Source organism: Oncorhynchus mykiss, chromosome 18 (assembly GCF_013265735.2).
Source record: "Oncorhynchus mykiss isolate Arlee chromosome 18, USDA_OmykA_1.1, whole genome shotgun sequence".
Lineage (NCBI taxonomy): Eukaryota > Metazoa > Chordata > Actinopteri > Salmoniformes > Salmonidae > Oncorhynchus > Oncorhynchus mykiss.
The window spans coordinates 54,405,333-54,432,432 of NC_048582.1; the positions used below are offsets into that span (position 1 = coordinate 54,405,333).

Consider the following 27,100-nt stretch of genomic DNA (forward strand, 5'->3'; position numbering starts at 1 on the left):
TCTTTCTTTCCTTCTCTCTCTCTCACTCTCTCTCTCGCTCTTTCGTTCTCTCTCTCTCGCTCTTTCTTTCTTTCTCTCCTACTCTTGCTCTCTCTCACTCTCTCATCCCTCTTTCTCTCCAGCTGTCAGACATGTACTCCACAGTGAGGAAGACACACCTAGACGTGGAGGAGAAGGAGAGTGACTACAGCAGCATCGCTGAGATCAAAGGTCTGGTCCCTGAGTCGTCCTCCAGTGATCTCTACGCTACTGTCAGGGACATCTACCCCCAGCTCGGAGAGGGGGAGTCAGACCCACAGGGACCCTCTGGGGACCTCCAGGAGTCCCCTGCAGATAGCATCGACCCGGGCTACGAGAACATCTGCCTCACTAAGACTGGTAATGGAGAGGACTTGGGGCTGAGGAACCAGGTTCAGGAGCCAGACTATGAGAGTGTAGGTGAGCTGGGCCTGGGGTTGAACAGGGAGAGTTCCCGTCTCTAACTGGGTAGTAAAGCTACAGTGCGGGGCCTAAACCTGAGCCTCTGGGGCCTCACCCTCAACCCCAGCAGTTAGCCTAACTCCTAGCCTCACCCTCAACCCCAGCAGTTAGCCTAACTAATAGGCTCACCCTCAACCCCAGCAGTTAGCCTAACTTAATAGTCTCACCCTCAACCCCAGCAGTTAGCCTAACTCCTAGCTTCACTCTCAACCCCAGCCATTAGCCTAACTCCTAGCCTCACCCTCAACCCCAGCAGTTAGCCTAACTAATAGTCTCACCCTCAACCCCAGCAGTTAGCCTAACTAATAGTCTCACCCTCAACCCCAGCAGTTAGCCTAACTAATAGTCTCACCCTCAACCCCAACCATTAGCCTCACCCTCAACCTCAGCAGTTAGCCTAACTAATAGTCTCACTCTCAACCCCAGCAGTTAGCCTAACTAATAGTCTCACCCTCAACCCCAGCAGTTAGCCTAACTAATAGTCTCACCCTCAACCCCAGCCATTAGCCTAACTCCTAGCCTCACCCTCAACCCCAGCAGTTAGCTTAACTAATAGTCTCACCCTCAACCCCAGCAGTTAGCCTAACTAATAGTCTCACCCTCAACCCCAGCAGTTAGCCTAACTAATAGTCTCACCCTCAACCCCAGCCATTAGCCTAACTAATAGTCTCACCCTCAACCCCAGCAGTTAGCCTAACTAATAGTATCACCCTCAACCCCAGCCATTAGCCTAACTAATAGTCTCACCCTCAACCCCAGCCATTAGCCTAACTCCTAGCCTCACCCTCAACCCCAGCCATTAGCCTAACTCCTAGCCTCACCCTCAACCCCAGCCATTAGCCTAACTCCTAGCCTCACCCTCAACCCCAGCCATTAGCCTAACTCCTAGCCTCACCCTCAACCCCAGCCATTAGCCTAACTCCTAGCCTCACCCTCAACCCCAGCCATTAGCCTAACTCCTAGCCTCAGACTCAACCCCAGCCATTAGCCTAACTCCTAGCCTCACCCTCAACCCCAGCCATTAGCCTAACTAATAGTCTCACCCTCAATTAGCCTAACTCCTAGCCTCAGACTCAACCCCAGCCATTAGCCTAACTCCTAGCCTCAGACTCAACCCCAGCCATTAGCCTAACTCCTGACCTCACACTCAATGCTAACCATTAGCCTAACTCCTAGCTTCACCCTCAACCCCCGCCATTAGCCTCACTACTAGCCTCAACTTTACCCAGCAGCCCTGATGACAGGAACACCACCTCAGGGCTCTGAACTTCAACCTTCAACCCTACTGCCCATCATCACCAATTCAGTGTTTCTGCCCACTACCCCCTCAGTGCAGTTTGGGTGTGCCCACAGCCCAGCGATATTTGACTGAATTAGCTATAATCTTAACTCTCCATCAATTCATGGGGCCCTTAAATTACAATGTACGCACTCTGGGTGCTATCAAATCAGTATCTGAACTATGAAATCACCGTCCGTTTTCAAGTTATTGGCGTCCGTCCACTTTGTGATGTCGCTTCTCACTCTGTATCATGGTGCACATCACATCACTGAAGATTGAAGGTTAGCTACATTATCAACGACTGCTATCAATGTGGGAAGGAAGGCCAATATTTCTACATTATCCATCACCATCATAATTATTTCCTCAGACTATAAAATAGTACATTTCTAAACATTTCTAACCAGTCATTACGAATTCAGTTCATTTTACAAGGCTGGTGACAAGCTGACTGGCCAGTGACACTTTGTCAGTGCCTTGTGATTGAAAACCAATGAGTTTTTGTGCCATAATGTCGTTCTATAAGGCACTTATAAAGGTATGAGTAGAATGTTTCCCCACAATGTAATGTCACTGTTTATATAATCTGTTCTCCCTTCCTAGTGCAACATTTCATTCAGAACATCATGATAAATCAGAGATATGATAGATATGTGTACTTACATACTATTGTGAAATAAGTAGCCTCAAGTCAGGCAGTTTAGACGGCTGAACTCTAAATGGGACGGCTTGTTTTAGTTTCAAAAACATTTTTGATTTGATTTACATGTCAACTTTTTTTTATTTTTTAAATCAAATTCCTATTTATTTGAAGATGGTGGATCATTGTGTGATTAAGGGATATCAGGAAGTGTGTTTGTTCATGAGGGAAACTTGAAAAGGTTTTGTTCTGTACATAGGATAAACACATGAATACGTGGGTTACCATGGTAATAAAGTAGTAAAGGTACTCATGAATAATCCAGACTTTTTAAAAAGGACTTATTCATTCAAACAAAAGACGAACAATGGTGAGACCATATCTATCAATGTTGTTGTGATTTCTTGTGTGAATTGTTCAACTCAGTTGTTGTTTTCTCTATATTTCTTCCCATGATTCAAAATGTATTTAAAAGACTTATATTCGCTCAATGTGACAATATGCAACAGCAAAACGGTGTGTTAATGCAGCTGTATTGATCAAGGTGTATAATATGTTTGTATGGCGTGTTTATGCTTACCCTGTAGGTACGCAAACTATTGATACGGTGGAAAAGGATTTGAAAGCACAAAGTGTGAAAAAACATTATGCTACTGCTTCTGTACAGAGCTTATAGCAACAACAACAACATCATACATACATATAACCCATCATGTGCACAATTATAATATCAATCAATATCAATAACTTAACTATTTGAACAAGCACTATTAAGGTAGCATGTGCTGATGACATGCTAACCGAGGGTTGTATAAAGTTAGAGTACCATTTCATGAAGTCGGTTCATGTATGAATTTGCAAATGGTAAAGTATATTTTGTAGTATGTATGCATGTGATTTGGACTGCTTAATAGTGGCTATAAAAGCACATAGAGTACAGTAAAACCATGATGTCATTTTAAGGGAATACATTTAGGCTAGCTGTAAGTATGCCCTTACTCAGAGAGTGACCTAACTATTGTTGAAAATATAGTGATTGATTGAATGGTGGCGTATGACTGTTTGGGAGTTCTGTATTCTGTTTTAATAGGTCACCATCTCATTGGTTATTTTGTTCTGTTGTTTTATTCAAGTATGGTACATTGTGTTGGTACAGGTGTTTTAAAAACGGAAAAGTCAAAGTTGGTACTTTTTATTTTTTTAAAGAAAAGTGAATGAATATTGTTGTTTGGTGTTTATTTTCAAACTAACTGAGTAAGTTGTGACTAAATAACTAGCTATTGCAATGATGATATCTGCATTTGACAGTTAAACAATAATACTATCTTAGTTTTCCTCCCATTTCTCTGTTATCTCAATATTGCACATTATTGGTGTATGCAGAGTGAGTGAGTGGATTTCATTACACATGCATGAGCTTGAATGAGCTTCTTGATGACAAACCAAGCGCCCAGGTTGACTGATATTATATTCACAAATTAAACCCAGTAAGGAGAGAAAGGACAGTTCCCACTAAATTAGCAACAATTGATAGACACATTAAAGATGCTATACATTTCAGATGTCCTTTAAAGCAAGGGCCCTGCATATGAGGTTTTACACACATTTTATAGAGTGTAATTGTCATTTCATTAATGTTAAATCGCAAAAACATGACCTTTTAATGACCATTGTTCTCCCCAACAGATTCCAGATGAGTTCATGTAGCAGGAAATGCTTTCATTTAAACCTAATGGTGTCTATGGAAATGCCATAAAAGGCTTTTAACAAACGATCTGTCAAATAGGAACATTAGTGCCAAATCTCACAACCAAAGGTACCACACACAGACGAGCGTACGTCTGGCATGGAGAGGAAGCCCATCATAGCACCCTCTCATGCAGCCCACTCTCTAATAATGAAACAATACATTCTCAACAAGCAGCAGAGAATTCCTTACTATTGTCTTTCATCATGGACCCTGTGTCCCAAATGGCACCCTATTGTCTCCATAGGTCACTACTTTTGAACAGTCAAAAGTATTGCACTAATAAATACTATAGGTATAGGGAAAAGGGTGCCATTTGGGATGCATACAGAGCCATGCTTTCTTTGACAGTTATGTGCACATCTGTCATAAGATTCTATCTGGTTTCCTGTGTATGCATGAAAATATTTTATGACCATAATTTGAAAATATTAAAAGATGTATAACAAGTAAGTGTGTATTTTTTATTCATGAAGATAGCTTGCAGGGGGAGAATGGTGTTTTATACATTTAATCTGGAACATTGATTAGCTACTTGCAACAGTATTGCATTAATTCATTGAAAGTCTAGTTTATCATGTTAGCAGTTAAACAGGCTCGCATGGACCATTTGTGTTAGGCCTACCCTCTGACCAAAAGAGGGAAAATGAATATTAGGTAGCACTAATTTCACAGTATGTCTACTCCAATGTTTCAGCACTGAGCTAATTTCATGTCTGCTGAGTGAAACTTGAAAGTTGTGAAAATTCTGTGCAACTTCCAGCGCGTTTACTGTGAACACAGGCAGTGGTCACGCTTTAAGTTAGTTATAACAGTGGCAATGTAGGCTACTGTGGCTATTGGATCATAATGTAGGCTTACCAGAGTGGCCTACCATCAAAAACAATGGAGAACATGCATCCCATAACATTTTAACATGCAAATAACTGTTATATCATTCAGCCTACAGACAATGTGTGGTGTTCAATGTAGGCCCACATTCCATGAGACTTTTGAAAAAAGCATACAGGGCTTGACATGAACCTATTTATCCACCTGTCCTTCAGACAAGGACGTGACTGAAAATGTTGTTTGATGCAAGAAACCACTTTACAAAATAAATAGCGTTATTATTCCCATACCATTATTACAGAATCAGACAAATTACTGTATGCTACCCTCTGCTTATTGGCTACTTAGCTTATTAAAGCCTGCCTCAAAATACAACACTGCCCCTTTAAGACAAAAAAAGCTCTTTACCTGACTCGCTTTTCAAATATGTCTAGTTTTGTGCTCTTGTAGGAAGCAATCATTCCCATATTGCTAAAACAAGCACATCTACTCACGACCGCTCATGCTGCAAACACAGTCCAGTTCAAAGTAAATGGCACAGATCCATATACGGCAATGGTCTATTCTTGCATATAACCAACCCTCCTGCAACTCAAATTGTTTATGCTGCACCGGTCTGTGTAGACTATGGGCTGAGTAGTGTGTAATACTACCAAAAGAACCAGGCACCATTTTTACTACTATCAGATATTCTCTGTAGGTGGCTACTTAGCATACCCAGTTAACACAGTGCCTTAAAATAAAGTGCAACCAATTATTGTTTTATACTGAACAGAAATATTAAGGCAACAATTTACAAGATTTTGCTTAGTTACAGTTCATATAAGGAAATCAGTCAATTGAAATAAATGAATTAGGCCCTAATCTATGGATTTCACATGACTGGGCTGGGGCGCAGCCATGGGTGGGCCTGGGAGGGCATAGGCCCACCCACTTGGGAGCAGGGCCCAGCCAATCAGAAATATTTGAGGTGACCATGATGATAGAGAGATTCTGACGCATTTTTCTGATAGTAATCATCAAATTACATATTTGATGCCTTATAAATCCAGGAGCAATGATTTTTAGGTAAATGGCCTTCATAGCTCCTAAAATAAAACGTTGTGGGCTAATAGAAGTGAACATAATAATAGTAGGCTTATATTTGGTTTCAAACTATAAGCTTTATGCTTGAAATTACCATAATAACCCTGGCTTCTCAACTAGTCTTACTGAGCCTGGCTGGTCTAAGTGTTTCTTTCCGCTACATTCCCATATTTTTATCCTCTCCCCTACCCCTCCCATTTCGTTTTCTCTTCTATCCATCGTTGCGTCATTGTTTTGAATGGAGACAAAACTTGTGTTATACAGACAAAATACTCGATTGACCGCTGTAACAATGGAAATACATGTCCATAAAGATGGAAGGCAGGCGACATCAGGTGGGACCATTCTAGCCAATGATTGGGCAGATACGCGTTTGAACAACATGTCATAGAGATAGATAGAGGACTCATCTTTGTTTATGTGTTATTATAGCGTCTGCGACGCTTTAAAATCTCAATTTTAAAGTAGTCAATTTTCTTCATTGGATAATTGCTCCCAATTTATGGGAATCCCGACCCAGTTGACCACTTTAAGATGATAGAAGCCCTCAATGCCAATGTCAAATATATGTTAAATCCATGAGGAGTCCCCTATAAAGTATATATATTTTTTTAAGGTGCTGAAATGCCACGTGCGTCCATTTTTACCAGTGTATTCTTAACTTCTTGGCGCACCTAACCATTACGAAACGTATATTACATCAAATAACCTCACGTAGAAAACGAGCAATTACAATTTTTGATGACCAAATTTGACACTCTCCCTTCCATTGACCTCTATACAAAAAAAATCCAAAATTCCTGGGTTCATTTTTTGTGGAGAGATTTTGAAACGTCGCTTCCTGTCTGATGGAGCGTCCTCTCCAACTCCCATTACCTTTTGTTGGAGGGAAATTGAGGGAGTTTTATTAACCTGAACCCCGGTGCACCGGTATATGGCCCGTGACGTGAACAGACAAAAGCGGTGAGGGAGGAGCGCCTTTTTCAAATCGAACAGTAACCTAATCTGCGCTGCTCGGTCATGTTGTCAACAAGGCAGCATGGTGCATCATTCAGGAACATACATCTCTTTTCCATACGAATTATGTTAACATTTTTGTTAACATAGTTTTCATCGGGAAGGTTTATAAAGCGTTTTTAGCAAGAGCAATCATTTTTGCATGGTAAAACAGAGTCCTACTCATTACTCCACGTGCTTAATCAAGCCTGGGCTACGTCACCTTTGTTTTGAGCGACTTTTACATGGGTTTTGAAGGGGCATCTGGATCGCGCCCAGGAGATACCCCGGTTCCAAAACGAATGCAATCACTTTTCACCCGGTTTAAACTCATTCACTGGGGTAACCCGGGCCAGATAATCGAATCCCTTCACTGACAGAAAAATGTGCGTAGCCCAGTGGAGGCGTGTGCTGGGTCGACCAATGGGAGCTCGAGTCAACCGCGAGACCGCACATGTTTACAGGCAGCAATCCGCCGGTAGAGGCGCTGGCTCTTGGCAGTCGGCTACGGACTGGATTATCTAGAATATGGATCCGGAGTTACTGTACGCGGCTATTTCAGCAAATTTCACCCTGTCAGACGGCAAACCGGTGTAAAATATGTGTGTGAAACTTAAATAATTTTTCATGTAGATCACAATTAATATCTTTGTTTGTGTATTGGCGAAGCCCTTTTGTTCGGATGAAAATGTACTGTACAAATGTCATTGTCGGTCCTTAAATACATTTCCGTGTTTTTGTGCTCTCTTACGAGTTTAGAGGGAACAGTCAGGAAAACAAACAGGTCGAACGAAGAAATATCAGTAACCGGTCTGTTGAAGAGGTTATTTCACGGGGAATGGCTTGTTTTCATGCATTTGTTAATCCATGCATGTAGCTTTTTCTACACATATTCGTGCTTTTGAATATCGTTCGTTTTGACCCGTGCTAGCAGCAGAGTATGTTGCCGCTTTCTAACATTGGGTTAGGGTTTATGGAGCACGTAGTCTATCCGCTGCGGTGTTGTGTTTTTCATGTCAGTGTTTATCAATTCTAACTCGACGTCCATAGATATACATTGACCGCATTCCGCTTTAATTTCGGTGCTATAAATTGATCGCTATGCATACGAGGCGGTTGGTGAAGCGTTCAATCCTGGGGAGCCGGGTGTATGCGCCGAGTCCGACTGGGGACGGGGCTCCGTTGACAGGACTGGTACAGGCTGTCAAGCAGGAAAACAGAGACGTTTCAACCGGACCTCGGCGTAACGTCTACACGGTACTAATGCAAGACGGAAGCCTGAAAGAATTCTCCGAGGACGAGATAGCCGTGGGCTTCAACCAAACGACGGCGAAAGGACCGCTCAAATCCAGCTTGAAGGTCTGTTTGTGTGTGTGACCGGGAAGCCTGCAGTTGTTGTGCAGCGGTGTTTTGCAGCGTTTAACTGCTTCGTGCACAGACGGAGAAAGAGCGTGCTATTGCATCCATTGCCCGCCGCTGCAACCGGGTATTACAAGCTATATTAATGGTAGGCAGACAGTCACACACCCAGAATAATCCAGATGAGATTTATATTGTAGTGCAGAACTACAGATTGAATAATAACAATGCACTGTCAAAATATGTATCATTAAATACAGGACAAAGGTGTTCCCATTGAATGCTTGATTATGATAGGGCCCTATCTGCGCAGTGTTTTTCTGACCCATTGACTGTAGATTTGACCCAGTGGGTAGGTGGCAGACGCAAACACGCTCTGCAGCGTTTTGGACCGATCATTGATGTAATAAAACATCACAGATTGTACACAATGAATCAGTCGCATATGACACTGGCAATTCATGCATATTAACCGTCATATTGCATTGAATATGTCATTATAATGTAGGAATTCATGTAATAACAGTAGTTGCATTTATTTTATTGTGTAGGGGAGGGGGTAGTATGTAGTCATTAGCTAAGCTATTTGTTTCATTCATGTCACACTTGTGTCCTTGCTGCTACTGAAGAAAACAATTGACTTTAGGCTAAATAACCGGCGTAGAATAGTAGATATCATATTATTATGCCACACTGGATGGTACATTGTGTTCCTAAATATCAACATGTATTCCTTCCTGTTATGAGAGTGACCTCATTGCCTGCCTTTAAAAGTTCCAGCTTGATGGTGTCGCATGGTTTCACAACAAAGATGGTCTGGTGAGGCTGCCTGCTTGGTGGTCCCTTATAAAAACCGCTCCTATGATGAGAGGGGAATGCATGTGACTGTGTTGGATAATGTAGCCTATTAATACGTATTGGGGGTTTGATCCAAGCAATGGGGTCATAGTTCAGTGACTGGAATGGGAAAACAGGCATATGGATACAGTTTCAAAACAGCAAATGTAAACATCTTCATAAAGGCATGACAGAAATGCAAGATGTCATAGCATGGGTATTCATAGGACACAACCATGTTTTATAAACAAACCCATTCTATTATGCATAGTCAGAATGCAAATAGTGGTCAAGTACAGTTCCATAAAGAGAAATGTAAGTAGTACGTCTGCATGAAGGCACGACAGAAATGCAGGATGCCATAGCCAGCGCCTCCTAGCAACCACATTTGATAAACAAGCCATAATAACCATTCCATTTATAGTCCGATTGTCATTTTTAAGTAATAGTTCTCTAACAGAATGGTAGCTTCCCTCAGCACCGCTCAATCTTCTAAAAGTAGAAAGACAAGACATGGATAGAATCAGGGGACGGAGGAGAGTAGGGGTCAGAGAATGGAGGGGGGAGAGGCTGGCGGGGGGAGAGGCTGGCGGGACAAGAGGAAGGGGTGAGAGGCTGGCCGGAGGATAGGAACGGGTGTGAGAGATGTTTAACTGAAGAGGTTCACATCTCCTAGCAAGCAGTTGCTGTAGCAGCTGTAGTAACAAAGCATGGCTTGGAGAGAGAAGGGCACGGCTTGGAGAAGAATCTGGAGCTCTGGCAAGGTGCCCAGAATGCCAAATGAGCACCATTCACTTTAGAGGAAGGAGGAGTGGATGGAGGGAAAAGGGGATGGAGGGGAGGTGGGAGAATGCCACTTGTTGTTATAAAGGAAGGAGGTATAGCATTGACCGACTGACTGCCATTTTATGCGGCTCCCACACAGACAAAGGCATGTGTTGTTTTCAGTTGATTTGACATCAGACATCCTAACTGAAGCTAACTGACTGACTCTTTGTTCATCAGCACATTGCTCCTCATTGGTTGGTTGGCCAACATTTGCCTGCATGCATGACGGGGCCATGTTTAGATTCCTTCATGATGGATAGATGAGTAATCAGATGGGAGAGAGAGAGTCCGGTTTGGTTGGCTTGTGCTTTGCCAAAATCATTCACCAGGCAGTGTAGCCAAGGCAAGGCCTCCCCTTGCTTTGAGGGAAGGATCATGGATCCTGCCATCAGAGGGCTGTGTTGGTGAATGGAGAGCACTAATCAATATCCCGACTGTTGCATTTGGCTATTGTAAGCTGCAGTGACGTGATGGTTCAGAGAATGAGATCAACATGGCTAACTAGGCTACATCACCTGACACATTGAGTGTTTTAAACCAATCAACTACTTCATGACCGTGCCCCTGATCTCCTCTTGTTTACTGTGTAGCCATACACAGAAAGTTAAAACTGTAATAACATTGCATGTTTATTTTACTACAATAATATTGAATGCTCTGGCTGGCTATATAAGCAAAATATGTATTTTCTTTATCCTGGAGCGAAGCCCTCCCCATTAGGTTAATTCACATCCTTCTATGTACATATAACCTGTAATCCATGTAAATCTCCCGAATTCTACAAATATATATATTTTTGAAATATTATTATTAAAATCTTTAATAGCACTGTTTGATGATTTTTTTTTTATCCGAATACATTTGATAATATATAGCCTAATCTTTGAACAATGCATCACATGAGTTGAACACAAATACCATTAGGATGAAACCAAGTATTCCTTGACTCCTGAGCTATTGTCAATTTATGATGCATGAAAACTTCTTTACCTTTGGCCTAATAGAGATGAAAAACCTCATGCCTAAAGCAAGAACATTAATTTTGTGTGTGTGTGTGGTGTGTACAGCATGGTAGCTTGTTAAACTTACATTATTAATCTCCTGAATTTAGGAGCTGCGAGACAGTTACCCCACATTGAAAACTCGTATGACACGTGCAACTCAACTTACATTTTATGGTCGATTTGGCTAGCTCTGCAATTTCCTGCCATGCATGAAATATCATAATTCATAGGGCTGTAAAAGGAAGCGATAGAGATTGTTTTGGTTATAGTCAAATAACGGGTCTAGGTAACAGTTAATCTTTCTCTTAGTTCAGATAATCCATCTTGTTGTTTCACTCAAGTCCTGTTTTCAGAAAGGCTTTCTCGCTTGTTAAATGTTTGCTCAGCCAGGTATTTATAGATTATAATCCATATTTTACCTCATTAATCTAAGCCAACTGTTCAAAACTGTGTCTGATCGACTGACTGGGTGTTTCCTGTAGTTTTCTCTTCAGTTGAGAACTGATCGTGTTTGTGTGTTTTGGAGATGAGGATCTCCATCCCACTGTAAATCTGTATGGGCATATTGTCCTTCAACGCTCTGCTGGTGCAGTTAGCCATGTGTATCTCTCTCTCTCCCTGCCCTTTCCGATTGTGTGTGTGTATATGTGTGTGTTCACCGTGCATGTCTGGATGGTTGACGTCTTTATTTAAGGTGTGCCCAAAAACAAGTGTGCACGGCATGCTACACACACGCAATCTGTTGCCGTCCCGAGTTATTTTGTGTGTGTGCTGCTTCGCTTCACATGATTGTTTCCACGGGGTAGTGGTTTACAGAATGTCAGGGGAGATGCTTGCTTGTGCAAAAGGGAATGGCTGTTATCACCACCGGGGCACTGCAGCAACAAGAGCAGCCACCTTCAGGGGCTTTCTCACACAAACAAAGAGAGTCCGGACTTTGACATATTTGAAAGTCAAACACCCTCCACTGGTAGCATACATCCTGTTGGTGTTAGCTCAACGCTAGCAGCACTAGCAAACTGTCTGTACATGTGAGTATTTGCTAGAATGACAAAGGAGAGACTGGAAGGCAAATATGTAGTGAGATTTCGCATCTTTATTTTATTTCCACATACAAACCCTCTTAGGTTCTTGCCTCCCAGAGTCCCAGTCTTTACTCTTCTGTATTGATCCAGTCATATCTGTTGTCCTCTGCAGCAGAGCTCCAGTAACGGCCGGGGGGACGGGACTCCACACCAGGGCCAGAACGGGGAGGCCAACTCCCTGAGCCCAGATGCGGTGGAGGGGGAGCGGGCAGTGGATGGCAGGAGGACAGGGCGCACCTTGGAGGGTCCTGAGAGGGACCACACCCGCTCTGTCTCCCTGCTGGACCAGAAACGTAAAGTGGTGTCATCCAGCATCGATGTGCCCCATGCCAGGTAAGACAGACAGTGTGTATGTGTGTTATTGGGTGTTTGGGCCGATGGTTCGTGTGTTTCTGTTTGGTGTGTGTAAAAGTATTGCTTCCGTGTCTTCCTTACTGAGTTCGAACCAGGGACCCTCTGAACCCGTCAACACTTTTCAATCATTGCGCCACAACTGCTACATCGCTAGACATTTCACATAGGTGTGTGTGTGTGTGGTGTGTTATGGGATTGGTTTTTGGTTAGAGTTTCTTTGTGCTACATATATGTGATATACACTGAGTGGACAAAACATTAAGAACACTTCCTTATATTGACGTGCACCCCCCCCTTTTACCCTCAGAACAGCCTCAATTCGGGGCATAGACTGTACAAGTTGTTAAAAGAGTTCCACAGGGATGCTGACCCATGTTGACTCCAATGCTTCCCACAGTTGTCAAGTTGGCTGGATGTCCGTTGGGTGGTGGACCATTCGTGATACACACGAGAAACTGTTGAGCCTGAGAAACCCAGCAGCTTTGCAGTTTTTGACACTCAAACCGGTGCTACCATACCCTGTTCAAAGGCACTTAAATATTTTGTCTTGCCCATTCACCCTCCCTCTGAATGGCACACATACACAATCCATGTCTCAAGGCTTACAAATCCTTCTTTAACCTGTCTCCTCCCCTTCATCTACACTGATTGAAGTGGATTCAACAGTGACATCATTTAGGGATCATAGCTTTTACCTAGATTCACTGGGTCAGTCTGTCATGGAAAGAGCAGGTGTTCTTAATGTTTCGTACACTCAGTGTACTTAGGTGTGGTACAATGGATCGATGACGATGGACTGAAATTCAAATCTGATCTGTTAAACCTTATGATCTGTCGCCTTTAAAGTGCTTTAACAGGAACCAAGAGGTTTGCATATGGCTTTAATATATATGACCATGTAGGCATTACACTGCTGTGATTCAATAAGTCTACTACAATCAAATAGTCATAATAAAGAAAATAAGCACATTTTTCCACCACTGGTCTGTTTCCACCAAACAGACTTGTTGCAGATAAGTCTGTGCGCGATGACGTAGTGCACACAACATGTTTTCATGTACCAAATTAAAGTTGAATGTGTTTCCATCGTATTTTCGACTCTACTGCTAGTTTTGTCACAAAAACTGTTGCATTAAATAGACAATGTGCTCTGGTCTTGACATCTGCACTCTAGCCAACAGCTTTGCAGATACAGTGCAGGTAGGCTAGTCTACATGATGAGATTATTATGGAGAAGAGCCAGAATAGTTTTATTTGTCAAACAGCAGTCAAGCATCGGTCATCATGTCACCAGAATAAGACCCTCAATATTTTTGGAAAATCTGCATCAAGCTCATCACCCTGTGAAGTTCATCCTAATTTATTTAATCTGTTGCCTAATCAACTGCATGGCTTCCCGAGTCGTAATGGGAGGACCACACAACATACACTGTACACTACCTGTCAAAAGTTTTAGAACACCTACTCATTCAAGGGTTTTTCTTTCTTTTTTTACAATTTTCTACATTGTAGAATAATAATGAAGACATCAAAACTATGAAATAACACAACACTCATGTAGTAACCAAAATAGTGTTAAACAAATCAAAATGTATTTTATATTTGAGATTCTTCAAATAGCCACCCTTTGCCTTGATGACAGCTTTGCACACTCTTGGCATTTGCTCAATCAGCTTCACCTGAAATACTTTTCCAACATTCTTGAAGGAGTTCCAACAAATGCTGAGCACTTGTTGGCTGTTTTTCCTTCACTCTGCGGTCCAACTCATCCCAAACCATCTCAATTGGGTTGAGGTTGGGTGATAGTGGAGGCCAGGTCATCTGATGCAGCCCTTCCTCACTCTCCTTCTTGGTAAAATAGCCCTTACTCTGCCTGGAGGTGTGTTGGGTCATTGTCCTGTTGAAAAATAAATGATAGTCCCACTAAGCCCAAACCAGATGGGATGGCGTATCACTACAGAATGCCCTGAATTCTAAATAAATCAGTGTCACCAGCAAAGTATCCCAACACCATAACACCACCTCCTCCATGCTTTACGGTGGGAAATACACATGCAGAGATCATCCGTTCACCCACACTGCATCTCAAAGACACGGCGGTTGGAACCAAAATCTCCAATTTGGATTACAGACCAAAGGGCACATTTCCACCAGTCTAATGTCCATTGCTCGTGTTTCTTGGCCCAAGCAAGTCTCTTCTTATTGGTGTCCTTTATTGGTTTCTTTGCAGCAATTCGACCATAAGGTCTAATTCACACAGCCTCCTCTGAACAGTTGATGTTGAGATGTCTGTTACTTGAACTGTCTGAAGCATTTTATTTGGGCTCCAATTTCTGAGGCTGCTAACTCTAATGAACTTATCCTCTGCAGCGGAGGTAACTCTAATGAACGTATCCTCTGCAGCGGAGGTAACTCTAATGAACTTGTCCTCTGCAGCAGAGGTAACTCGAATGAACGTATCCTCTGCAGCGGAGGTAACTCGAATGAACGTATCCTCTGCAGCGGAGGTAACTCGAATGAACGTATCCTCTGTAGCGGAGGTAACTCGAATGAACGTATCCTCTGCAGCAGAGGTAACTCGAATGAACGTATCCTCTGCAGCGGAGGTAACTCTAATGAACGTATCCTCTGCAGCGGAGGTAACTCGAATGAACGTATCCTCTGCAGCGGAGGTAACTCTAATGAACGTATCCTCTGCAGCGGAGGTAACTCGAATGAACGTATCCTCTGCAGCGGAGGTAACTCGAATGAACGTATCCTCTGCAGCGGAGGTAACTCGAATGAACGTATCCTCTGTAGCGGAGGTAACTCGAATGAACGTATCCTCTGCAGCGGAGGTAACTCGAATGAACGTATCCTCTGCAGCGGAGGTAACTCTAATGAACGTATCCTCTGCAGCGGAGGTAACTCTAATGAACGTATCCTCTGCAGCGGAGGTAACTCGAATGAACGTATCCTCTGCAGCGGAGGTAACTCTAATGAACTTGTCCTCTGCAGCAGAGGTAACTCTAATGAACGTATCCTCTGCAGCGGAGGTAACTCTAATGAACGTATCCTCTGCAGCGGAGGTAACTCTAATGAACGTATCCTCTGCAGCGGAGGTACAGTAACTCTAATGAACTTATCCTCTGCAGCAGAGGTACAGTAACTCTAATGAACTTATCCTCTGCAGCGGAGGTAACTCTAATGAACTTATCCTCTGCAGCGGAGGTAACTCGAATGAACGTATCCTCTGCAGCGGAGGTAACTCTAATGAACGTATCCTCTGCAGCGGAGGTAACTCTAATGAACGTATCCTCTGCAGCGGAGGTAACTCGAATGAACGTATCCTCTGCAGCGGAGGTAACTCTAATGAACGTATCCTCTGCAGCGGAGGTAACTCTAATGAACGTATCCTCTGCAGCGGAGGTAACTCGAATGAACGTATCCTCTGCAGCGGAGGTAACTCGAATGAACGTATCCTCCGCAGCGGAGGTAACTCGAATGAACGTATCCTCCGCAGCGGAGGTAACTCGAATGAACGTATCCTCTCCAGCGGAGGTAACTCTGGGTCTTCCATTCCTGTGGCTGTCCTCCTGAGAGCCAGTTTCATTATAGCGCTTGATGGTTTTTGCGACTGCACTTGAAGAAAAAGTTATTGAAATGTTCCGTATTGACTGACCTTCATGTCTAAAGTAACAGACTGTTGTTTTCTCTTTGCTTATTTGAGCTGTTCTTGCCATAATATGGACTTGGTCTTTAACCAAATAGGCCTATATTCTGTATACCCCCCTACCTTGTCACAACACAACTGATTGGCTCAAACGCATTAAGAAGGAAAGAGATTCCACAAATGTACTTAAGGCACACCTGTTAATTGAAATGCATTCCAGGTGACTGCCTCATGAAGCTGGTTGAGAGAATGCCAAGATTGTGCAAAGCTGTCAAGGCAAAGAAAGGGTGGCTATTTGAAGAATCTCAAATATAAAATCTATTTTGATTTAACACTTTTGGTTCCTACATGATTCCATATGTGTTATTTCACTATTATTCCACAATGTAGAAAATAGTAAAAATAAAGAAAAACCCTTCAATGGGTAAGTGTTCTAAAACTTTTAACTGGTTGTGTGCGTATATACACAAAAGTATGTGGACACCCCTTCAATTTAGTGGATTTGGCTATTTCAGCCACACCCGTTGCTGACAGGTGTATAAAATCGAGCACACAGCCATGCAATCCCCATAGACAAACACTGGCAGTAGAATGGCCATACTGAAGAGCTCAGTAGCTTTCAACATGCCACTATCATTGGATGCCACCTTTCCAACAAGTCAGTTTGTCAAATTTCTGCCCTGCTAGAGTTGCCCTGATTAACTGGAATTGCTGTTATTGTGAATTGTAAATGTCTAGAAGCAACAACGGCTCAGCCGCGTAGTGGGAGGCCATACAAGGTCAGAGAACGGGACCGCCGAGTGCTGTAGTGCGTAAATTATCATCTGTCCTCAGTTGCAAAACTCACCACTGAGTTACAAACTGCCTCTGGACGCAATGTCAGCACAATAACTGTTCATTGGGAGCTTCATGAAATGGGTTTCCATGGCCCAGCAAGCCTAAGATCACCAAAAGCTCACCTCCATTGGACTCTGGAGCAGTGGAAATGTGTTCTCTAGAGTGATGAATCACGGTTCACCATCTGGCAGTCTGACGGACGAATCCGGGTTTGGCGGATGCCAGAAGAACACTTCCTGCCCGGCTGTGTAGTTCCGACTGTATAGTGCCAACTGTAAAGTTTGGTGGAGAAGGAATAATGGTCTGGGGTTGTTTTTCGTGGTTCGGGCTAGGCCCCTTAGTTTGTCTAGATGGGGGTGGAAGAACTTGACTGGCCTGCACAGAGCCTTGACCTCAACCCCATCGAACACCTTTGGGATGAATTGGAACACCGTCTGTGAGCCAGGCCCAACATCAGTGCCCGATCTCACAAATGCTCTTGTGGCTGAATGGAAGCAAGTCCCCACAGGAATGTTCAACATCTAGTGGAAAGCCTTCCCAGAAAAGTGGAGGTTGTTATAGCAGCAAAGGGGTGACCAACTCCATATTCATGCCAGTGATTTTTGGAATGAGATGTTCGAGCAGCTGCCCACATTATTTTGGTGATGTAGTGTATCATTGCGTGACTCCACGTTTACTTCGATTTGATGGTTATTATTATATCAGTATTTGAGCATGAAGGCATTTCAACATAATTTTACCAACACAAAAAGATCCCACCATGTGGAACGAACATTCTGTCTGCATTTAGAGAATTGTACCGAAACGACTTGTTTCCATCACAGCTGTCCCATAGCCGCAAGAAGTATTGGTGCTGAGGGTGCTGCAGCACCCCCTGATAATTCACAATACAATTTATATTTTTTTAAAGTAGTGCACTGGGCCGTTGTTACTCCTTTTATGAGCAGACAAAAAGGGGTTAGTGAGACAGAGCGAGGGCTCTGTCCCAGTTTAAAATAATGGGATGTTGGCACAACCTGTATCCATAGGTCATTAGTTCCGAACACACACACACTAATAATATTAATCTCTGCAGACCAACAACAGCTTTAGATTATAAAGGCATTGATCCCTGAGAGGTGAGTTACCAACCACAGATATGTTCAGAATAGGCATTAAATTCTGCATAACAACAGTAATCACTCACATATATGGAAGTACCCAGCGAGACCCACTCCTAGAAAAAAATATAAAATACATCTCGACAGTATAAACAACCTACAGGTATCTATCTGCCTTTACTGGCACACATACACACACTGAGAGGCACTTTATAAATAAAACTGTGCATCCCAAATGGCACCCTATTCCCTAGTGTACTAGTTTTGACCAGGGCCCATAGGGCTTTATATCGGGAGTAGGGTACCATTTGGGACAGATCCTATAGTGGAGGTTTTAGCTCAGTATGCGGTTATTGTTTCTATGTGGTCAACAAACTGCTTTTTCCAAGCTCCCAACTCCAGAGCAATTAAAAGTGAATGAGTGTCTTCTTGGCTGTGAAATGTAGTCTAATAAAAGAAAGACACACTTTTACCATTAAATGGCAAACACTCATGTACTATAAACTATATGGTGTTATACGCCAGGCATTATTTCTCTATTAGACGGTAGATGGCGGAAATCGATTTGGAAGCCGTTGTAAAAGTACAATAAAAACCAACATACGCATGCACACACCATGCAGATCCATGCAGTTTTTCGACTCATTGATGTAGTATTATTTGTTGAACTATTGATTTGGCTCTCAAAGTACTTGTCTATCTTCAACCATTTTAAAGTAAAAATATCTCTGTTCAGATTGAATTTATTTTATGGATGAGCCAAGGAATTTTTGATAATTGCCCTTTTGCAAAGGAGCAGTGATTTTAAAATAGATATTTCTGTTGGCATCACTGGATAGCTTATTGATCATCTTGATACCTGTGTGTCTCTTCAGCTGGTTAATCCTCTCCCATGTGAGCGCATACAGCTATTAATCCATATCCAACTAATGATATGGTACAGAGCAGGATATTGTATCAGGGAGATGATCTAGTGTGTGCACATAAAAAAAAAAATATATATATATACACACACACACAGTGTGGCAAAAAAAGTGTTTAGTCAGCCACCAATTGTGCAAGTTCTCCCACTTAAAAAGATGAGAGGCCTGTAATTTTCATCATAGGTACACTTCAACTATGACAGACAAAATGAGAAAAAATCCAGATAATCACATTGTAGGATTTTCAATGAATTCATTTGCAAATTATGGTGGAAAATAAGTATTTGGTAAATAACAAAAGTTTATCTCAATACTTTGTTATACCCTTTGTTTGCAATGACAGAGGTCAAACGTTTTCAAACGCATGCTTCACAGTAGGTATGGTGTTCTTTGGATGCAACTCAGCGTTCTTTGTCCTCCAAACACGACGACTTGAGTTTTTACCAAAAAGTTATATTCTGGTTTCATCTGACCATATGACATTGGGAGAATCTTCTGGATCATCCAAATGCTCTCTAGCAAACTTCAGATGGGCCTGGACATGTACTGGCTTAAGCAGGGGGACACGTCTGGCACTGCAGGATTTGAGTCCCTGGCGGCGTAGTGTGTTACTGATGGTAGGCTTTTTTACTTTGGTGCCAGCTCTCTGCAGGTCATTCACTAGGTCCCCCCGTGTGGTTCTGGGATTTTTGCTCACCGTTCTTGTGATCATTTTGACCCCACGGGGTGAGATCTTGCGTGGAGCCCCAGATCGAGGGAGATTATCAGTGGTCTTGTATGTCTTCCATTTCCTAATAATTGCTCCCACAGTTGAATTCTTCAAACCAAGCTGCTTACCTATTGCAGATTCAGTCTTCCCAGCCTGGTGCAGGTCTACAATTTTGTTTCTGGTGTCCTTTGACAGCTCTTTGGTCTTGGCCATAGTGGAGTTTGGAGTGTGACTGTTTGAGGTTGTGGACAGGTGTCTTTTATACTGATAACAAGTTCAAACAGGTGCCATTAATACAGGTAACGAGTGGAGGACAGAGGAGCCTCTAAAAGAAGAAGTTACAGGTCTGTGAGAGCCAGAAATCCTGCTTGTTTGTAAGTGACCAAATACTTATTTTCCACAATAATTTGCAAATAAAGTCATTAAAAATCATACAATGTGATTTTCTGGATTTTTTAAAAATAATTTTGTCTGTCATAGTTGAAGTGTACCTATGATGAAAATTACAGGCCTCATCTTTTTAAGTGGGAGAACTTGCACAATTGGTGGCTGACTAAATACTTTTTTGCCCCACTGTATATATACTTTATACTTTTATTTGAATCCACCAATCAAATTGACATCCAAAACATGTCAAAGGTCCCTGTGTGCATGGACACTCAAGGGTACAGAAAACACCACCTTCTGCAAACCACTAGACTGCCCATGAGAGCTGAAACAGAGCAGCACCTAGCCAACTGCTTTGCCCTAGTCTTTGGCAGGCTCGCAATCACACACACATACACATACAGCAAGCCTGCAGCCTCTGGTCAGCTTCATTTCAGCTGAACTGTGCCTAAAACAACTTCCTGTATGTGTGTTAAATAACTGGCATATCACTTAAGGCTGTACTCAGTCTATGTATGGTATGTCCCACGCCAATATATGTTCCGTAGTCTTTTCATCTAGTTATCTTCTTTCTCCTGAGCAATTGACTTATTTCTTGAGAAAGAATTGTATACAGTAGGGTTGACAGCCATTGTCGATAAACATAAACTGTGGTTTAGCATATTTGAACTTGACTGCACCGCCTGAGTCTGGCAGCTAGCAACAGCGCAGTGAGCACACAGCAGGGCAACAAAATGATTTGTGTCATGCACAAAGTAGATGTCCCAACCGACTTGCCAAAACTATAGTTTGTTAACAAGAAATTTGTGCAGTGGTTGAAAAAAGACTCCAACCTAGGTGTATGTAAAGTTAGACTTCAACTGTAACAAGGCAAAAAATTTAAGAACAAATTCTTATTTACAATGATGGCTTACCCCGGCCAAACTCTAATGAGGATGACGCAGGGCCAATTGTGCGCCAACCTATGGGACTCTCAATCACGGCCAGTTGTGATACAGCCTGGAATCGAACCAGGGTCTGTTGTGACACCTTTAGCGCTGTGCCACTCGGGAGCTCTTTCAATAAGCAAATGAGGAGTCGGTGTTAGTTGTCTCACAAACAGCTTTTATTTACAAATTGTGCATTTATATAAGTCAAAAACAACCAGATAAATGTTTAGCCTGTAACACTTGAATTAACTTTGGTTTAGGCTAAAAACGAATAGCCAGATTAGGATATGTCTCTTGCCTATCAAACTGTACAAATCCTAAATATATGTTACAAAATAAATCATTTAGCCTAACACAATAAGTATGAAAATAACTAATTATTGCAAAACAATTTGTAAAGAGTGAAAATAATGATTTAAAGTTTTGACAATGTTTTAGCCCAAATGTTGTGTCTTTCGAATAAGATGCTTCTGGATTTGAATATAGGTTACATTTACAACATTAGATCTAGTTGTTTTTACCATGTCTTATGTCAAAGGTTTCTGCCAAGGAACACTAGCATGTTCACCATTTCTGCCTCAGGGTAGTGAACTCTGTAGGATGATGGACTTGTAAATGTTGATGGAGGTTTGTAGTCTGTCCATCCTTCTCCTTGATAATCATTTATCATATTCTTTAAGTGACTTGGGTCAGGTCTGCAGGCTCATCTTTATCATTCGTCCTGAATCCAAAGAACATGCCAAACAGGCGAAGACGAGAACGCGCCAAACAGGCGAGGACGAGAACGCGCCAAACAGGCGAGGACGAGAACGCGCCAAACAGGCGAGGACGAGAATTTTTAACTAAGGCAGGCTGTGCTGCAGCAACTAAGTAAAATCCCGCCACTTCCTTTTTTTACCAGTCTGAAACTGAGAGAAAGTAGCCTACTGGAAGAAAGAATATCACACATGCTCTTTCCCAGATGATCAAGATGAAATGACTGGCCCACACTTGATACAGCTATAAAATTCATTTTTAAAAGGTAGGCTAATATAACTGATATCTGAGTATTTTTATGGACAAGAGAAACAGTCCTACCAATTTTAGAAAATCATTCTGCAGCCTAGACGAAAAATAACTAGACCTGACACTGTTTAGATTTGATGACGTTATTGGTGGTTTTTTGTAACAATTGAAATAAGAACCTTAGTGTTCAGTAGATAGATGGTGAGAGCAGAATCCTCCCTTGTAGTTCAGAGCCAGAATGCCCTTGAACAGTCTAAAAGGCTCTGAAAGGAAAAGCGCCTCGTAATTGAACACAATGTTTTGGGTAATTTGGCTTTCTAGGCTATGTCAACTTGCTTTAAACGTGTAAACCGATCTAGCCTGGTTGGTTTCTGTGCTGTGGTCTCCTCTTCCCACAGTGCATGGGGTGTTATGTTTCAACAGTCTCAGATGGGAACAGATAGTGTCTATAAATGAAATGATATGATAGGTTTGTTGTGAAACTGTAATGGTTAAATTCTCTCATATTCATGTTATTTTCTACAAGTTCGGTACCCTGAAGTCCAGCAGCCAACTCGTTCCTTTGTGAGGGGCATTCTAGAATATGACTTTGCCCCCAATCCCAAGCAGGTTTCAATTCATCACTCAAAAGAAGATATTGTCTCCTCCTCTTACTGGGGTGTAGGCTAGGCTACATTGTCTCCAGCTCTCTGTCTAATAGCTTAATCCCTCTCAGACTGAAATGAATGAACGTGGAGTGGAGAGATACCATTCTGACTGGGGCTTCAGTAGGAACAGCTTCAAGTTCCTGTTCCTTTCGCCTGGCTCCCTCCGTGACCTCTCCTCAGCGCAGGACCATTATTGCCTTCAGATTAAGATCCATTGCACACGGCTGCACACCTGTGACCAATTTCTGCTGCAAACGCTGAATGCTTTCTGCGGGAATAAATGGTTCTGCCACCACCACAAAGTAACCGTTAGTAATGTTTATCCTGTATTGGAGACTAGAGGGAAGGATGGAGGGGGGACTGAGAGCAAGAAATGGAGAGAGAAAGAGAAGGCGGGAGCAAGATTGCGAGAGAGGGACCGAGAGAGATGGAAAGAGGGGGAGAGATTGCCTGAGGATTTTTTTTTTTTTAGAATCAACTCCCCAGAGGAATATGACCTTGAGGCTTTTAATTGCGTTTCTTTCAAAGTTGTGATTTACAAGGGAACTGATGCAATGTTTACTCAGTGGAGTAAAGACTTGTGTGAGTACTGTAGTGGAGACACTATCTGGGGGTTAAATGACTGTAAAGTACAGAAAAACATGTATGGTGTTGGTTATGTTTACTACGCCCAAAGGGCTCTGACAGTCTGGGTACCTTTTTCATTTACACACATACGGCTGTTCTGTACATCTAAATGTTTGTAGTCATTTAGCAGACGTTCCTATGTAGAGCAACTTACAGTGAGTGCATACATGTTCATACTTTTTCATACGGGTCCCTTGTGAGAATCAACCCCACAACCCTGGCGGTGCTACTCCGTGCTCTACCAACTGAGCCCCACTGGACGTCTCATTATTATATCGAATAGCTTTGCAAATCATTTACACCATTACACCACAAGTCTTCTGTCCAATCTCATATCTCACTCCTAAAATCAATGCTCTAGTAAGTCTACTATATGATGATTGACCTATTTTCCCTCCTGACTGCAACCAGTGCCCCGAGATACAGTTATATATGAGATGTTTCATTAAAACTGCTGTGTCTCACATCTTAAAATGTGGAACTGCTCATAAAGGAGGATTTAGCTTTCAGTTCTTGTTTATATTTAGGTATGCTTCAAATCAAACTCTGTATTACTCTCTTCCCCCAAAGGCTCTGAATGTACACTGAACAAAAATATAAATGCAACATGTAAAGTGTTGATCCTATGTTTCATGAGCTGAAATAAAATATCCCAGAAAATGTGTTTCTCTAAAATGTGCACAAATTTGTTTACATTGCTGTGAGTGAGCTTTTCTCATTTGCCTAGATAATCCATATGCCTGACAGGTGTGGTATATCAAGAAGCTGATTAAACAGTATGACCATTACACAGGTGCACCTTGTGCTGGGGACAAAAGGCCACTCTAAAATGTGCAGCTTTATCACACAACATAATGCCACAGATATCTCAAGTTTTGAGGCAGTGTGCAATGGGCATTGTCATGACTGTCCCTCGAGGATCCAGATGGGTCGGATCAGCTTTGCAGTGGATGACTTCGGCCAGACCCCCTCACCCGCAGAGGAGGGAGAAGGGAGCTGGTGGGGGGTTGACCGCTCACACCCTGTTGTAAATCAAGGAGAGAACATCCCTCCAATGTTCACACAGGAATGTGCCTTTGTCTACACAGACATTTTTCCGCCGAAACTCTTAACACGCTCTAAAGCGAAAACAGGAACAATATTTCTAACACAACTTTTTTCCTGGGATATTTTATTTCAGCTCATGAAACATAGGATCAACACTTTACATGTTGCATGGTCAGAGGCGATCTAAAGAACAATAATGTAATTTCCATTATTTTTTGTGATGTCATTGAAAATGTTATAAAGGAAATACATTAACTTAAAGTAGACACACTACATGTACGAAGTTTCCATCCTCTCAGTTGTGTATGAAATGTGTTTTTGTTAAGAGAGGATGTCATCTTAGAAACTATAAGAGGAAATTGTTTCTCTAACGTTTTGTACAAGGAAGTAGTCACTGCTCCCTGAGTGAGGTCAGAGAAAGTATCAGCCTGGTGAACCGCCCCTTTTGAATGAACCGTATAAAACGATGGGTTAAGAATGAACATATCAGACCAGAAAGGCGTTGAGCTGCAGCTCATGCCCAAAGTGGTTTGTACTCTGAAATCTCAACACGTGGTAGAGGCGAGAAGCTCACCTCCTGGACATTCACTGGTACGGCTGATTAGCCCCACCAATGTGTCAGTGGAAACACCGTCCAACTGGCAACCGTGTCAGCATGCATGCACCCGGCCCGCCACAGGAGCCGCGAGAGCGCGATGGGACAAGTACATCTTGGCCAGCCAAACCCTCCCCTAACCTGGGCCAATTGTGCGCTGCCTCATGGGTCTCCTGGTCGCGGCAGGCAGCGACAGCCCTGGATCGAACCCAGGTCTGTAGTGACGCCTTAGACCTCTGCGACACTCGGGAGGCACTTTTCCTTTCTGTGGATGTGGATGGTTTTTTTTAGCAGTTGTTTAGTCTTGCTATTCTTTTGAGGGCCTTATGTTTTCCCTATTGCAGGAAACTGCCAATTGTAACGCGAGCTGGGTAAAGGACTGGTGGAAACAGATCGAAACTCTAAATTTGACAAATAGCCTTCTGGAGACTAATTGCTAACAGGGGAAGTGGAGTATAGTCTGGGGTGAAAAGAAGAGTGACTGCATATTATTGAAACAGCAGTCAGCCAGTGATCTTCAGGTTCAAGGCCTGACCTCCTGACTTGGGTTCAAATACTATTTGAAATCTTCCATATATTTTTGGTATTTGCTCGAGTCTGCCTGGAGGCAAAATGGACTGACTTTGCAGTTTTGTGACTTCTATTGGTTCCATTGCAACATGCAAGCTTAATTAATTACAGATGAGGTATTTGAACCCAGGTCTGACCTTGACCGAGATCTTTAGTTTTCAATAATGCAAGACAAATGATTTGCATGAAGGACCAGTTTTTTCACAGAAGTTTCTCAAAATAACCTGCAGTTTTTCTGCTCACAACCGGCTTTGACTTTTTAGTTCGACAAATGTTTTGTTATTGAACGCCTGATGAATATACATCAGTAAAATAACCCTTTTGGACTTTTGCTAAATGCTGGCATGTGCTGAACATGAACATGTAGGCTAGTAGTAAAAGATTAATGTTTCGATGAGTGTATCGGCCTAACTTCAAATCACTTGTTTCTAAGTCCAAACCAATCTGTTTCTTCTCTCTCTGTGTGGTGTGTGTGTGTGTGTTCTGGAATTCTACTGCATTGTGTTCTGAGTGTTTCACCAGCAGCCATGTGTTCCATCCACACTACAGGCCCAGCGCTGTAGCATAGCCAGCTCTCAGCCAGGGACAACGGCCAAAACTCTTCTTTCCTCCTGAAAAAAGACAGACTTCAGGGACATTATCGTCTGTTTTGACTTTTCTTTTTGTTAATCTCCCCTTCGTTGTTTTTTACTACAGGATTTCATTTCTTTCTCTTCTTCTGGCACTGATGCAGTTGCCGGATATGTGCAAACTGCAAAGGGGGTTGGGTGGATGAATGTTGAGATGGAGGGAGGTTGTGTTTGTGTGTGAGGTTTGTGTGGTGGGCAGGCGGCTCAATGTAGCATCGGAACAATATGGTTTCTCAGCAGCAGAGCACGGCCACTCGGGCTAGCTTTTGCCAAAAAAACAAACAATTTGCTCCAGAGAGTGGATGATGGTTGACCGTGTTATTGCCATCTGAATGGAAGGCGCTCCTCTCCTTTCAGCAGAGCACCCGAGTACTGCCAGGGTGGAAGTCTTCCAGCCAGCCCCAGTTCACATCTAGCTAACTTCCCAGAGGGAGAGAAGGGGAGAGAGGGAAAGAAAAATAGTCTCTTCACTAGTCCAGCCCTGGCCTGCGCCACTACCCTCTTATCTGATTGGACATGGAGAGGTTCTGACTTTCTCAAGTCCTTCTGACTTTCTCAAACTTTACTGAGCAATGATTGAAATATTCTATACGCCGTATCTGATTGGCTCTGGCAGTAACATTCTGCTAGAAATACAGCAACATAATGCCAGTCGTCCCACATAATGAATGTTCCCCCTTTATTAGGAGGTGTGTGTGCGTGCTGATTGACAGAGAGCGTGTGCGTGCTGATTGACAGTCTCTTCTTCAGCTACTGCTGTATGTTATGTTTCAACAGCTAGCTAGCAGGCAGCACACTTACCATGCTACTCATATGCACTACTGACATATTCATATTTTAGAGAAATTAGCAGGCAAAATAACAACTAGTAAGCAGTTGATTGTAAGCAGCTGACTGTATGCACTGACACACAG

General features: G+C 42.6%; 2 protein-coding genes across 9 annotated transcripts in view; both read left to right on the forward strand.

The window, feature by feature from the left end:
* The window catches only part of LOC110496546 (phosphoprotein associated with glycosphingolipid-enriched microdomains 1), an 87,105-nt gene extending 82,516 nt beyond the window's left edge, over nt 1-4,589 (forward strand). For all 8 annotated transcript variants that reach the window (XM_036953274.1, XM_036953275.1, XM_036953279.1 and 5 more), the window contains one exon: nt 123-4,589. In XM_036953274.1, coding sequence (XP_036809169.1) covers nt 123-482 — 360 coding nt within the window. In that variant the 3' untranslated portion in view covers nt 483-4,589. The remainder of the gene's footprint in view (nt 1-122) is intronic.
* A 2,848-nt stretch (nt 4,590-7,437) lies between these two features.
* The window catches only part of LOC110496545 (zinc finger protein 704), a 98,154-nt gene continuing 78,491 nt past the window's right edge, over nt 7,438-27,100 (forward strand). The window contains exons 1-2 of the mRNA XM_036953282.1: nt 7,438-8,421; nt 12,288-12,508. Coding sequence (XP_036809177.1) covers nt 8,164-8,421; nt 12,288-12,508 — 479 coding nt within the window. The 5' untranslated portion in view covers nt 7,438-8,163. The remainder of the gene's footprint in view (nt 8,422-12,287; nt 12,509-27,100) is intronic.